A 15,140-nucleotide genomic window follows, 5' to 3' on the forward strand; every position below is an offset into this window, starting at 1 on the left:
TCAAAAGGGTATGAAATCACTGCTTTAATCGAGAGTTTTCTTAGGAGCTTCTCTCCTAGGATGTAATTAACTATAGGGGCTTGCCTCTATAGGAATTTGAGAACCCCAGACTAAAATAAATCTTATTTTATTTGTATAAAACAAGGGAAGAATCTTTGGGAACGTAGATATTTTTAAAACCTCATTTTTAATTTTGAATAGACTGGTAGAATATTATTAATCTTTCAGATAATATAATATTATACTTATTATATTCAACTTTAGAAATGATGAATTTTTATAAAATATATTCTTGTTTTGGAAGTCTTGAAGAATGTTATGTTCGTCTTTCAAGATGATATAATATTCTCCTTGTTATATCTAAATAAAAGAATGAATAAACTTTTTTAAAAAACTTATTTCTATTTTTAAACATATTCTATAAAATTTTATGTTCATCTTTCGAGATGATATGTTATTCTTTGAACTATATTTGATTATAGAAATATCAATTTTCAAAACCCTATTTTGATATTGAATCCATTGTAGAATATTGTGTCAATCTCTCGAGATTGTACTTTATTCTCAATGCAGTATTCGATTACAAAATAGGAGAAATCAAAATCTGCGTGGTGACATAATTTTTCCCACCAAGATACAATGTAGATTGTGTATTTCTCGAATCACGGAGAAAGAGTTTGAAAAACTTTTTTATCTTTCACAAGAGAAAATAATATTACAACAACATGAACATTATATTTCTACATCATGTAAGACAGTACAATAGTTCCCTAGTATGAGTCAGGGATATACAAATTACAAAGTACTCAATATATAAGATCTACGTATGGTAATAATACAACATTTAACTTGAAAGAAGATATTAGAGATATCAATGTGACACCCTACTCAACATAAAAGAGACAACAAGATAAGTAGTATTGCTAATACAAATGCACGAAGTGTGTGATTATTTAATCTCTCCAACCACTTGACTATTATTCAATGGTTGTCTTTATTATTGATTTACCCCCCCAGCGTGACGAGCTTCCTTTCGGGTAGGTGAATCCCGAATAAATTGTCGAAGGTAGCCCTGGTTGATAAGTCTTTCAATCTCATCCTTGAGTTGCTTACAGGCTTCGGTGGTGTGAACACGACTTCGATGAAAGTGACAGTACTGATCTGCATTTGCTGTGTTCGACTTCAAAGGATTCAGCCATTTTAATGTATATTGATCTCGAACGGCCATCAATATATTTGCTCGAGACGTGTTGAGTGGGGTATACTCCTTCTCCTGTCGGGGTTCCCATCACGTTAATGGAGGCCTATGAGGTAGATCATTCTTCCTTTGCTTTTTCTGTTGTGAGAATGAATTGTCCATCCCATGCGCACCTTTGCGCTTCCCGTTGATTTGCTCAAATTGCTTACTGTGAGCATTTATAGCTTCATATGTAGAAATTTGTGCCTCCACGCGATGGATCAGGTCAGCATATGAATGAACAGTGTCGCGCATGAGTGCTGAATAGAAGGGCCCAGGACGAAGACCTCAAAGAAAGATCCCTCTGAGTAATTCAGGGTCTACTCCTGGAATCTGTCGAGCCTCAGTGGAAAACCGCTGAAAATACTCCTTCAACGATTCTTCCTCATTTTGGCGGATCCCGAAGAGGTGGGAAGAATCCTTAGCAATTCTTCAATTAGCCACAAACTGTTCAACGAATAGTTTGGCTAATTTGATGAATGAAGGGATCATTCTGGACGGAAGAGAATAGAACCACGTTTGAGCCTGTCCTTTAAGGGTGGCAGGAAAAACCTGGCAAAGGAGTGCATCTGATGCTCGTTGAATATGCATGATGGTTCTGTAGTAGTCGATATGCTCATATGAGTCTATCATCCCATCGTAGGACTCAACGTTTGACACTTTGAATCCGATCGGAATGGGGTGCTGAAGAATGGCTTCACTTAAAGGTGATGACTCCTAGAAGTTCCTCTGTCGGAGAGCTCGCCTCACATCTCCTCGGGGGAACTCTTCTCGTACAAATTTTCGTACTTCATGACGTAGAGCATTGCGAGGGAGCTCAGCAATATGTGGTTGGGCAAAGCCTTCTAGGAGATCAGGGAGAATGCGAGGCTGCCGAGTTGAAGGCGGAGGATGTGTAGAACTTGCTGTATCAGCAAGTTTGTTATCCTGTCGAGACTGAGTAAATCTTCTAGGTGGAGGGAGATGAACTTCTGCTTGAAGATGTTCGAATTAGACATCTTCAACCCGTGGTGGATCCTGAGGGAGAAAAACTTCCTCCCGTTGTGCCAATGTCGGTTGCCGACTCTCTCGCAGCAGTTGAAGGATCTCGTTCTGATATTCTTCCATCTTCTGGATTCTTTCTTCTAAAGAAGGTCCTGAGGTCCCTTCTCCAGCAGCATTCTGCCCCCCAGGATGAAAAGAGGTAGATATCAGGTGTCTATGGTTAATAGACGAATTTTTGGACTGACGAGAGTTGGAGCAAGAAGCTCCAACGATACGATTGCTGCACTTGTTGACCATCGTAGCAATACTTGAAGTAGTGGGATAGTTTTCCCACAGACGGCGCCAAAACTGTTGCGGGCTAGAACATACGCAGTGGTAGAGTTTATGAATTTGCGTCCGAGCGTTGCACGAATATTCAGCACACAAACAGAAAAGAGAAATGAACACCAAGGTTTTTACGTGGAAAACCCAAAAGAGGGAAAAAAACCACGAGGCCTCGCCCACTTGTAAAGTTCCACTAGTGTTTTGTTTGAAGTACAAAGGTTGATCCATCTTACAAATCAAGATGATCAGTTTACAATCAACTTCTTACAAAGTTACAAAGTTCTACAAATTCCTGGCATTTCTCGAAAATTCGGCAGAGTTCTGGCGTCTTCAGGCGGTGGGAAGAGCTCCGGCGGTGGTCGAGGAGGAGCTTCTTCCTTCTTCCCTTCTTCTTCTCTCTCTTCACTTGAGTCTCCTTTGTGAAGAATGAGGGCTTTATTTATAGTTTTTCTGGAGTGGCATGTCTTGTAAATAGTTGTGAGATCATGGGCAAATAGGGAGTGGTTTGAATGGACGGCCGATATTGAACCCTTCGATCGTGCACCATTCGTTGGACATTTGGAGTCCTTAATGTTGTCAGAATTCGGCGATCTTGGGCTCATTGGATTTTTCTCATTGAGCCGCTTGATTCGATTATAAGCTCATTAAAATCGGAGGCCGTTTTGTAACTCAAATTACGGTTTGAACCTTCCAACAGTGCTTCGGGTTCTTAATTCGTACTCATTTGGGCTCATATTGGGTTGAACTTAGTGTCGTTGGGTTTGTATTTCCGAGACGCTCAGTTTGACTATAGGCTCACTAAAATTGGAGTTTGGGTGCTTCCGAATTTAATTTTTGATGTTTCCGAGTTGGGTTTTGCCTCAAGATTCGTGCCTGATCAAACTAATTTTGTGACGCCGTATCTCTAATATTTCAGGAAAATCATACTCTAGACTGTTCAAGACTTTAACTCATATTAGTTTAGAGTTCATTGTAATTGGAGTCTGTATTTTACACTTTTATTGAGTCTGAGAGAGTGTGATTATAATTTAGTAACCATACACACACACTGGGGAGTGTTAAAAACTTGTAAAATTTTAAACTAATCATAATGTACGATTTCAATTCGTTTGGGATAATTTTTTCAGTTATTTTCTCCAGGGAGCAATTAATGAAATCATGGACGGAGAAAAATTTCTAAGTATTGTTCGTACTGTATGAAGTTGGCTCCGTACAGATGACGTCCAGAGTATAAAAATGTTGCGAACATTTTTGTCCATATGAACAGGTAAATTTTTTGAATTGTTCATCAGGGATGATCTGGAGTTCATACAGACAACGTCTAGAGTACGAAATTGTAGGGAATATTTTCGTCCATACGAATAGGTAAATTTTTTGAATTGTTCGTCCAGGACAATCTGGCGTTTGTATAGACGAAGTTTAGAGTACAAAATTATGGGGATTTTTTCGTCCAAATGAATAGCAAATTTTTTTATAATTATTTGTGCTCTATAATATATATATCGTACTGTACAATAGGCTTGTACAAAAATAGTTCATATAGGATCATATGAGAAAATTTTAATATGTTTGTTCGGGATGATTGTCGATCGTACTGTAGGATCGTGGATGGTAAAAATTAAAATTTTTCAGTTTTCTAGATGATTTTTTATGTCTTTCATATAAAATGTCCTTAGGAACTAACTTAGTCGAGTCTTGTCTTTGTGCTTTCTTTGAGGGCAAGTGAAAGGGTGATTTGGGAAAGTGTTTGAGAGAGAATTCTTGCAAGTAAAGTGTGAAGGGTTCACAAGGTTACTCAAATGTAAAAATCTCTTTGGTTTTTGTGTCACTTCTCTTCTTTTCTTCTTTCTAGTTGCTCGAGAGAAAATCTTTAGAGAAGTTTCAATTCTCTGTCGACACTTGGAGAGTGTGAAAGGATGATGGTTCTTTATCGACTCTTGGAGAGTGTGAAAGGATGATCATTCTATGCCGATTCTTGGAGGGTATGAAAGGATGATGATTCTCTACCGACACTTGGAAGGTGTGAAAGGATGATGGACCATCTCTGCCGCATTAGGGATTAGTGGAAGTGAGAAAAATTATAAAGGCTTCTCTACCTTGATATGGGGGCAAAAGGAGATTCACTTTAGTCATAGTGATTAACCTAAAGAGGGAGTCTTCAGGGAGTGGACATAGGTCTAGTTGGACCGAATCATTATAAATCTTTGTATTATTTTTATTTTTTAGAATTTAATTTTTTAGTAATTTTATCTTTGTGGTTAAAAATTTTATTTTAAAAATAAATTCTATGATTTGAAAACTTTATCAAGAAGGTTTTAAAATATCAATTCACCCCCCCCCTTTTGGTTAGCCTTAGGACAATAACGTTAGGTCTAACAGCCTATACGGACTTTTCAAGTGGTTTCAAAGCTTTGTTTCAAAATTTAAAGTTTAGATTATTTTTTTGAAAATGATTATTGCTACATTTGGAAATCATAACATAGTTGAAGGGTATTCGATCACTAGACCCCCATTGTTTGAAAATATTCCTTTCGATTTTTAGAAAATATGAATGTCTACTTTTCTTCAATCGCTTGACTATCGCATATGGATACACTAGGCCAACAAGACTAGAAAATAGCATTAGAACTAAACATAATTTGTTAACTGAACTGTAGAAGAATATGAATTACCTCAGTTAAACATAAAATGTTTGAATAATTTCTTTTGTGCACTTAAATCTGAAGAAAATATACCAGTTTCTACCTGTAAAAGCGGAAAAATTTTGGGATAGACTTTGTATCACATATGAAGGGACTAATTAAGTGAAATAATCTAGAGTAAATATTTTGTTGCATGATTATGAACTATTTTGCATGAAATCAAATGAATTGATCACTGACATATACATACATTTCACTCAAATAGTCTCCTCCTTGCATGCTTTAGGTAAGGAATTAACAAATGTAGAGAAAGTAAATAAAATTCTTCATTGTTTACCTACTACTTATAATGCTAAAATAAGTATCATTATAAAGTCTAAAGATTTAAATATTTATTATATTAACAATCTTCATAGATCACTAATTGCTTACGAGTAAAGAGTGACTCAAAGACAGATTAATACAGGAGAGAAATGGAAGGAAAAGAATATAGTAGTGAAAGTAGATGACTCGGAGAGTGATTAGTCCCAGCTTGAGACTGAAGATGACATTGCCTTAATGACTAAGAAATTTAGAAGTTTTCTAAAGAGGAAGCAAAGGTGAGACCAGTAGTGGAATAAAGGTACGTTCCACAAAAATATTTAGGCTTATAATGATATTATTTAATATGAATGCAGGAAGCCATGACACGTCAAGTCAGAATGCTCAAATTTTAAAACCAATCATAACAAGGAGAAGGTCGAAGAGAAAATTTATGTGAGGAAGGACAAAAAGAGAGCGCAGAGAGTATTTTGGGTGGATTCAGCTTTGAACTTTTCAGAAATAGAGGTAGAAGAAGAAGTTACAAATTTGTGCTTGATGGTCGACAAGTTTGATCAATCATACCAAAAAGAGATATATGACTTAAGATATGATAGATATGATGAGTTACTTGAATTTTCTAAAAAAATTTCATACAACATATAGAAAACTTAAAAAGATGTATGCTAGATTGAATTTAGAATTCATTGAATTATAATAGGAGCATGAAATTCTTAGGAAAGATCATGTACTAATTGATAACAACTACATGAAATTGCTAGATGAATACGATGAATTGAATAAATAGCATGAATTATTAAAATCATCTCACACTGAACTTGAAAAAGATTTTAAAACTTTTATGGATGAATCTGATAATAAATATCACTATTTGAAAGTTGACAATGTTAGAAAGTGCAAACTCATTTTTTAAAGCACATTTAAATGCTTATGAAAAGAACACAATTCTACCTACACCTGAATAATTTTTTAATCCTAAAAAGAAATAAAAAATTATAAAACATAAGAAAAGATAAATTTATCTATATAAATTAAAAAATCATTTTCCTAGAGTTAGGTATTTTTCTTGTGGCATGATTAAGAACATATCCCACACTTGCAGTATTCATAAAAATCTTATCTAGTGTAGAGGCCAAAGATGCATAAAATAAATCATATTATACAAGCATCTAGATTAATTTTTCCAAGAGGAGAACCCAAACTTATTTGGATTCCCAAGACTAACATTTGATTATCTTGTAGAAACGCTCTCATACAAGACCTCATGAGAGCATTTGGTACTTGGATAGCGGATGTTCAAAGCATATGACTAAAGACACTACACAATTCATATCACTAGAAGCCAGGAATGGAGGCAAGGTTACACTGGGAGATAATACCACTAGGAATGTGGTAGGCATAGTATGATCGAAAACTTGAATAAATTTTTCATTGAAAATGTTCTACTTGTAGAAGGATTAAAGCATAATCTCTTGAGTATTACTCAGCTATGTGATAAGAGATATAGTGTTAATTTTTTTCTCATTAGTTGTATATTAAGCCAAAATGAAAATGATGTACTACATGGAACTGGGATAAATAATGTGTATATGCTAGATTTAAATTATATTAAATCTCTTAATGCTTTTTTGTTTGAAAATAATTTTTGATGAATCATGGTTATGACATAGGAGACTTTATCATGCTAGTATAAAAAACCTTAAAAAAATTACCCAAAAAAACTTGTTAGAGGTATACTAAAATTAGACTTTACTAAGGATCACCTGTGTGATCCATATCAACTAAGAAAACATGTGAAATCATTATTTCATTCCATTAAGGATCTTAGAATTAGCAAACCATTACAAATTATTCATATGGATCTTTTTTGACCGGTTAGCACTGCAAGTATAGGAGGGAAAGTATATGAATTTGTGATTGTGGATGATTTTTCTAGATTCAACTGGGTTAAGTTTTTATTTCATAAAAGTGAATCATTTGAGGAATTTATGAATTTTTTGACTTGGATTCAGAGAAAACTAGGTTGTAAAATCTTATCTATTCAGAGTGATCATGGAGGTGAATTCCAAAATGAAAACTTTGAAGAGTATTGTAAAGAGAAAGGAATTGATCATAATTTTTCAGCCCCTAACTACCTTTAAAATGATCTTTAATTTTTATCATCCCGGACAAACACATGTTCGTCTATACGATCGAGTGCTCAAAAAGCCTGCATGAAAGGATGCCTCGAAAATAATGTTTTACAAAAAAAAACATTTTATTTTTGGTAGCTTCTATTCGTACGTGCGAAAACATTTTCGTCCCATACGATTTTATAATTGTACATACAAAACAAGTTTTGTACAACATGATTTACTATTTTTCTCTATATATATATATATATATTCACACACACACATAATTGATTTCCATTTTTATTTGTTAATCTTGTAGGTGATAAGCGTTTCAGAAAGATTTCGTTTGTTTGGTACAATATCAACCTCAACACATGAATTTCGTCAAACAACTGAAGGTAGATATAAATAATGTTTAGTATGTTTCCTTTGTGAAAATTTTCATGTTAATTTTTTTAATGAAGTTTATGCATTCCAAATAACACATGCTTTTTCTTGGATTTCATTTGAATGAAAGATAAGATAGTTTATATAACGATGATATTGGTTTTTTTAATGTTTATGTGTTGAACATTTATTTGCACTATATGCAATTATTGTCAATTTGCATTTCATTTATTAGAGGTGCTTTTCAGCTGCATTATGTTGTATTAATAAACATCTTGGTTTAACAATATTTGATTGCATCATTGAGAAATTTTCTAGCATTTTCTTAAATTTTTTAAATGATGTATTAATGCAAATCCTTGGAAATAATAACTTATTAATTTATTTTTGTGTCTTGCTATAGGGGAAATTTACGAATCTTCTTAATTCAATGCATTGAGGGAATTTTGTGATATCTTTATAGAATATCTCAATCATCCTATTAAATTGCCTTCAAATAATAATACTCACAAGGATTAATTATTGTCGAATTTTGGTGATTTTGGACGGGTTTTGCTTTGTGTGGGTTATCATAGAAATTGAATTTGTTAGTGTTAAATTCAGAGAATTGGAGAGGGGAAAGGCTTAATTTTATTGCACAAACTTACCCCTATTTATAGATCTTTACAAGATATCATAATAAAGAAATAAATAATTATAGAATAATGTATAATTTCTCTAATATAATCCTTCATAAATCAACCATCTAAATATAGAAGGAGATCAGTGTGATCCAAGTGAGCTTCCCACCGATTCCCATTTTAGCCGTGGGATCAAAATGCCAAAGGACAGATAGGATTTAATAGGCGAGCCTCTTATGAATTCCCATCCTAGCCGTGAGATCAAAATGTCAAGCGACGGCTAGGATTTAAAACTCCCCCTCAAGCTGGGGAATACAGATCTGTCATTCCCAGCTTGGTAATCAGTCCCAGAAAGGTAGAGTTATCGAGTCCCTTGTTAAGAATATCTGCAAGCTGGTCTTTTGATGATACATGATCTATACATATAAGACCACTGTCTAAATTATCCTTTATGAAATGTCTGTCCACTTCTATGTGCTTGGTCCTATCATGTTGAATTAGATTGTGAGCTATGCTGATTGTTAATTTGTTATCACAGTATAGCTTCATGAGTCTTTCCCACTTGATCCTTAGGTCTTTTAGAATTATTTTGATCAACATTAGCTCACATATTCCACATATTCCTAAGGCCATAGCTCTGTATTCTTCTTTTGCACTAGATTTTGTCATCACATTTTGTTTCTTTCTTCTCCATGTAATAAGGTTTCCTCTGAGGAATGTGCAGTATCCTGAGGTAGATTGTCTATCTACTTGTGATCATGCATAATTTGCTTCAGTATATGCTTTTGGGGTTATTCCACATTCTCTTCTGAAGAGAATTCCTTTACCTAGGTTCCCCTTAAGATAGCGTAATATTTTGTCTACAACTTGCATGTGAGTCTGCTTTGGATTTTGCATGAACTGGCTAATCATGCTTACAACAAATGCTATATCCGGTATGGTGTGGGAAAGGAAATCACATTCCTCACAAGTCTCTAGTAGGCTCCTTTATCTATATTTGGATATTTTTTAGCTTCCCCCAAAAAAGAAATCCATGCTTCTGTATTTCAATACGTCCATGATGAAAGCTTTTGACGCATCATAAGCATGGACATACGAAGAAAAACCTGAAGTTTTTATTCATAAATTTTTTGTTATGCATAAATGATAGGCCATCCTTGATCATGCATTTGAAGGCAAAGGAAAAATAATTTAGAACCAAAATCGTGTGTTGTTCTTGTTTTGAAAGGTGAAAACCTTGTTCCATCTTGTTATAAAAGTATTGATCTGGATTTGATGCTATGAAGTTAATTATTTGTTCTCGTGCATGGCCTAATGGTTTAGGCATAACAAGGGATCGTGGTTTTCCTAGAGTAATAGTTAATTTTCTTTCAATGTCTTTGATAGTTTTTGTTTTTGTTTTGGTTATGCTGATACATATCTGGTATAAAGAGATCTTTTAGTGTTATGTGCAAAATGCTTAATACTTTGTATTTTATATTGAAGGAATGGAAAATTCTAGTGCTTAGTTCTTATCATGCTTTAAGCGAATAAATTTTTGCCTTTTATGAATCTTGTGTAATAAAGAATGTTAAATTTAAAAATTACAAATATGTATTCTTGCTTTTAAATCTTGTGGATCTTACTTTGTTAAATCACTTCATTTGTTTAGGAAGGCTTTCCCTTAGCGTCTTTTGGAGGAAAGTCATGGTTCGGGCTCCCAGTAGAGATGATATGATTGATATAATTAATGCAAGATATCCAATTTTAGACTTCTTATCCTCACAGCTTGTTGGTATGCTATTTTCTTTTCTATTGTTATGCTAATTACCGCATGCTTTACAAATAACGACACTCTTGAATGAGGCATTTGGCTTGGCTATCAGATACATTTGAGCGGGTCAACTCTGTTGTTTCTTATCAAATAGGAGTCATGTCAGCTTCTGCTTTCAATAGATTCTCTTTAAGGTATGCGTAAGCATTGGTTAATTACCTGCAACATATGATATTATATACTTATCTCGTCAACTTTGCTTGATATTGGCAGGGATCTTCTCAAATGGTGCAAGAGAATTGCAGCGTTGCCTCTTAACTTGTTTGCCTTTGGCTTATCATTATCAGATTCAGAAAATATTTATCAAGAGGTTACCACTCATTTTCTTTACAGGGGAAATTATAGCTAGTCCTGGCCATGAGGGTATTCACTATTCACTTTTTACTAAGATAATTTTCTATCTTTTGACCAGGCTGTTGATTTGTTTGCGGCTTTCTTGCCCATGTCTGAAAACCGTTCATTGTTGATCAGAGAAATTGCTAACTTATGGAGTGTTCCTCTTGAAGGGGCAATGTTGTACCCTTCAAACAAGCCAACCCTTCAGGTTGCTTTTATGATTTTTTTTTTCCGAAAACGGTGGCATATTTTGATTTGTTTCACCAAAGATTCTTAGTTTATGATTCTTCTTTTGTTGCAGATGCGGCTATCACGCCTTCAAGTTGGGCGAGTTGCACTCCAGCGTGTTAAAAGAATTGTGTGTTTAAGGATTATGCCATTTTGTTTTCTATGCACTTCACTGTTTTTCCATATTTGTAATTTTTCTGTTGTATCCAGGATATTCATGATAGGCAGCCTTTTGTTAGTATTCGTAGTGCTCTACAGTCACTTGAGCGAATAGCTTGTTCCGTTAAGTACAATGAACCGGTTCTTCTAGTAGGTGAAACTGGAACAGGAAAGACAACGCTTGTACAGAATCTGGCTATGATGCTTGGGTACCCTCTGATTGTTATGGTAAAGCACTTGAGTATTTGATGCTATCATTTTTCCAAAGTATTTATCTAAGTTTCTATACAATTTTGTCTGTCTTCTAATGTGATTTTTGCCTTGCTTTTTTTTGTGCAATGAAATCAGAGATAATTTATGACGTAGCATCGAAATCTTGACTAGTTACAAAATTAATCTCTTCTTGTCAAATTCCCTTCCAAATATAAAAAGTGAAATAAACAACCTGTATTTTTTTATTTCGTCAAATTGGTAATGATTTGATCACACTCAGAAATAGATTTGAATGCTATTTCATTTTTTAAATGGATGGAAGTTTTTAATATGTGGTAAATTTTAGTTGTATGTGTAACTATTAGAGGCAGGCCACGAAATGAGCATATAGGTGAAAAGGTTGGAGTAGCTCTAGTGGAAGATAAGATTAGTGAGTTGTCTTGGATGGTTTGGTCATATAAAATGGCGGCCTTTCGATGACCCGGTATGTATTCGAGTTGACTTATGTTTAGAATGATAGAGGTAGACCTAAAAATACTTAAGTTAGAAAATAGTAGAAATGACATTTCTTTATTAGATTTAAATGAGAATTTAACTCTTAATAGGATACAATGGAGAAAAATAATTCATTTAGTTGACCCCACGTAGTGGGATAAAGGTTGGATGTTGTTGTTGTTGTGTATAAGCCATCCATGAATTTTATGTTTTCCTTGAGCATTGCATTAATTACTGCATTGTTTTATTTTTTTTAACATGATATTGAGAGCAAATTTATTTTGGTAGGAAAGAGCATGTATTTGTCAAATTTCTTGCTTTTGTTACTTGAAACATTATATAAAATATTAAAATATGATGTGTATGTTGAATTAGTTTGATGAAAAAAATCCTGCTTTTTGACTGCTGCATTCTGTACTGCTGCCACGCTAGTCTCACATGAAATTAGATTCTATTCGGAGTCATTCCAATAAAGTAACTGAAGGCAATTATTTTACTTTGCTTTACTTGAGATTAATTTCAATTGAAGATTGGTACGATTGCATTGCTCTTTTTCCCGTGCAATGTTAATGCGCTTGAATGTCTCTCTTATTCTTCATTCTTGTACTATATTGCTTGACATACCACAGAACTTAAGCCAGCAAACTGATGTTGCTGATCTGCTGGGTGGCTATAAGCCTACTGATGCACAGTCAATATGCATGCCTCTTTATCATGAATTCAAGGAGTTGTTCTGCAAGACTTTTTCCAAGAAGGTACGCATTATTTATGTGCGCTTAATTTTACTTGAATGCAATTTTGAAGACTTCTGTGACAAGGTTTGTCTCTCTTTTGAATAGGATAATGAAGCTCTGCTTCGCCAGTTTGAGATATTCATATTAGAAAAGAACTGGAAAAAATTACTGCATGCTTGCCAGAAGTCGGTTCACTTTGTCCAGAAACTGTTGGCTAAAACAAGAGAATCTGGCTGTGGCTCGAAGAGAAAGAGGCCATTGATTGAAGAGACAGTTCAAAAGTGGGAGTCATTGTCTTTGGGGCTTGACGGTGCTCTTAAGAAGATTAGTGTCTCTTCAGCAATGTCTTTTAAATTTGTGGAGGGTGCTTTTGTAAGTGCTTTAAAAAGTGGGCAGTGGCTTTTGTTAGATGAAGTAAATCTTGCTCCGCCAGAAACACTGCAGCGAATTATTGGTGTCCTTGATGGAGATCTTGGTACTTTGTGTCTTGCAGAGAGGGGTGATGTAGATTATGTTGAACGTCATCCTGATTTTCGTTTATTTGCCTGCATGAATCCTGCCACTGATGCTGGAAAGAGGGATCTTCCATTTGCATTCAAGAGTCGGTTTACTGAATATTTTATTGATGATGTTTTTGATGATGATGATCTAATTCTATTTGTTAATCAATACCTGGGTGAAGGTAACGCCACAACTGAATTGTCAAACAGGATTGTTCGGTTTTACAAATCAGTGAAGAAGGAATCTGAGGAGAGGTTGCAGGATGGTGCTAATCAGAAGCCACAGTTCAGTTTACGGTCCCTAGCTCGAGCACTCAATTATACCAAGATGGCTGAAAAGAGATTTGGATTCAAAAAAGCCCTTTATGATGGCTTTTGCATGTTCTTTCTTACTCTTTTAGATGCCCCCAGTGCTGCCATTATGCACGACTTGATATTGTCGAACTTGTTATCAGGTGGCATGCCTCATGATATCCCTTTTAATAGTTATTTTTCTGGAGATTTGGCTCCTCTTTATGCTTCCCAGATAAAGTCTTTCGTGGAAAATTATGTTCTTACAAATACTGTTAAAGTGCATCTTAAAAACCTTGCCCGTGCCTTCTACATTAAGAGGTATCCTGTTCTTCTGCAGGGACCCACATCCAGTGGAAAAACTAGTCTTGTTCAGTATCTAGCTTCAGTTACTGGTCATGAATTTGTCCGCATCAACAATCATGAACACACTGATCTCCAGGAATATTTTGGTTCATACATAACCGACTCTCATGGTAGGCTTCAGTTCCAAGAAGGTGTGCTGTTGAAGGCTGTTCGGAAGGGATATTGGATTGTCTTGGATGAACTTAATCTTGCTCCATCTGATGTATTGGAAGCATTAAATAGGCTTCTAGATGATAATAGAGAATTGTTTGTGCCTGAACTACAAGAAACAATATCGGCACATCCAGACTTTATGCTGTTTGCCACGCAGAATCCTCCAACTATATATGGTGGACGAAAAATGCTCTCAAGGGCCTTCCGCAACCGTTTTCTGGAGATTCATGTTGATGAAATTCCTGATGATGAATTGACAACTATTCTAGAGAAAAGATGCTGCATTCCGGCAAGTTATGCCTCAAGAATGGTTGAGGTAATGAAAGATCTGCAGTTGCATAGGCAAAGCAGTAAAGTGTTTGCTGGAAAGCATGGTTTCATAACACCACGGGATTTGTTTCGTTGGGCTAACCGATTTAGGTTTTTTGGCAATTCATATGAGGACTTGGCTAAGGATGGGTATTTTCTTCTCGCTGAAAGATTGAGAGAAGAGAATGAGAAGAATGTTGTGAGGGAGGTGCTGGAACGTCGACTAAATGTGAAACTACTAATCAATGACTTATACAAAGCGGTATATTCTATTTCTATAACATCTTTATCAAAGATCAATATGCTACATTTAAATTTGGTTTAGTGTTTTGGTTTATCGTACTTCACTTCTGCAACCTAAACTTTTTGTTTTGTTTATCAAGTTATTTTAAAGTTTTTGTTGATGTTTTGTTCTTCATGTGATTATTATTACATTTAATCATCATTGATATCATATTTTATTTGCTAAATTAGACCCATAACTGCATGATGGATCCAATTTGAGGGCTTATAGTTGCATGATTGAAGTTTGGTTTTGTTAAAGAGGATTACATGCCGAGTTGTCCTATGTCAAGTATATTTTTTAGTGTGTGCATCCATGCAACAATATACAATTTATGTAGTTTCTGATAAATTTTCTAGTATGCATAATGCATGTACGTTTGTATGCACTTCTGGCAATTTTTACTTTTTACCCGCATGCACTCGTGAACATAAATGAAAATTTTATGTCTAGACAAGCATGTATTCTCTTCTATCACTGTGTGCATTAGTGCATGAATTTCTTCTCAAGTATATAGGTGCATTAGTATTTATTGATGCCTGTTCATAGCAATCTATGCGTTTATGTACTGTTATATGCATTTATGATTTATGTTTTTGTTCAAGTTTTTGGTTTTGTTTGCATGTGTATA

General features: G+C 34.8%; 1 protein-coding gene across 1 annotated transcript; it reads left to right on the plus strand.

The window, feature by feature from the left end:
* The first annotated feature begins 7,914 nt into the window (after positions 1 to 7,914).
* On the plus strand, positions 7,915 to 14,551 carry LOC110110686 (midasin-like). The gene is made up of 9 exons (XM_020842283.2): positions 7,915 to 8,020; positions 10,281 to 10,403; positions 10,495 to 10,576; positions 10,656 to 10,752; positions 10,855 to 10,986; positions 11,080 to 11,136; positions 11,217 to 11,393; positions 12,503 to 12,628; positions 12,713 to 14,551. Exons 2-9 carry the CDS (start codon positions 10,316 to 10,318, stop codon positions 14,549 to 14,551), a joined length of 2,598 nt encoding a protein of 865 aa, XP_020697942.1. The 5' UTR covers positions 7,915 to 8,020; positions 10,281 to 10,315.
* The last annotated feature ends 589 nt before the right edge of the window (positions 14,552 to 15,140 follow it).

This window comes from Dendrobium catenatum, unplaced genomic scaffold, assembly GCF_001605985.2.
Source record: "Dendrobium catenatum unplaced genomic scaffold, ASM160598v2 fragScaff_scaffold_361, whole genome shotgun sequence".
In the NCBI taxonomy this organism is placed as follows: Eukaryota; Viridiplantae; Streptophyta; class Magnoliopsida; order Asparagales; family Orchidaceae; genus Dendrobium; species Dendrobium catenatum.

What these genes read in the sequence shown, in the direction of transcription:
- LOC110110686 (XM_020842283.2), top strand. Translation starts at nt 10,316, where the DNA reads ATGGTTCGGGCTCCCAGTAGAGATGATATGATTGATATAATTAATGCA. An exon ending in CAGAAAATATTTATCAAGAG is followed by an intron (nt 10,753 to 10,854) that starts GTTACCACTCAT and finishes TCTTTTGACCAG; the next exon opens with GCTGTTGATTTGTTTGCGGC. An exon ending in CAAACAAGCCAACCCTTCAG is followed by an intron (nt 10,987 to 11,079) that starts GTTGCTTTTATG and finishes CTTTTGTTGCAG; the next exon opens with ATGCGGCTATCACGCCTTCA.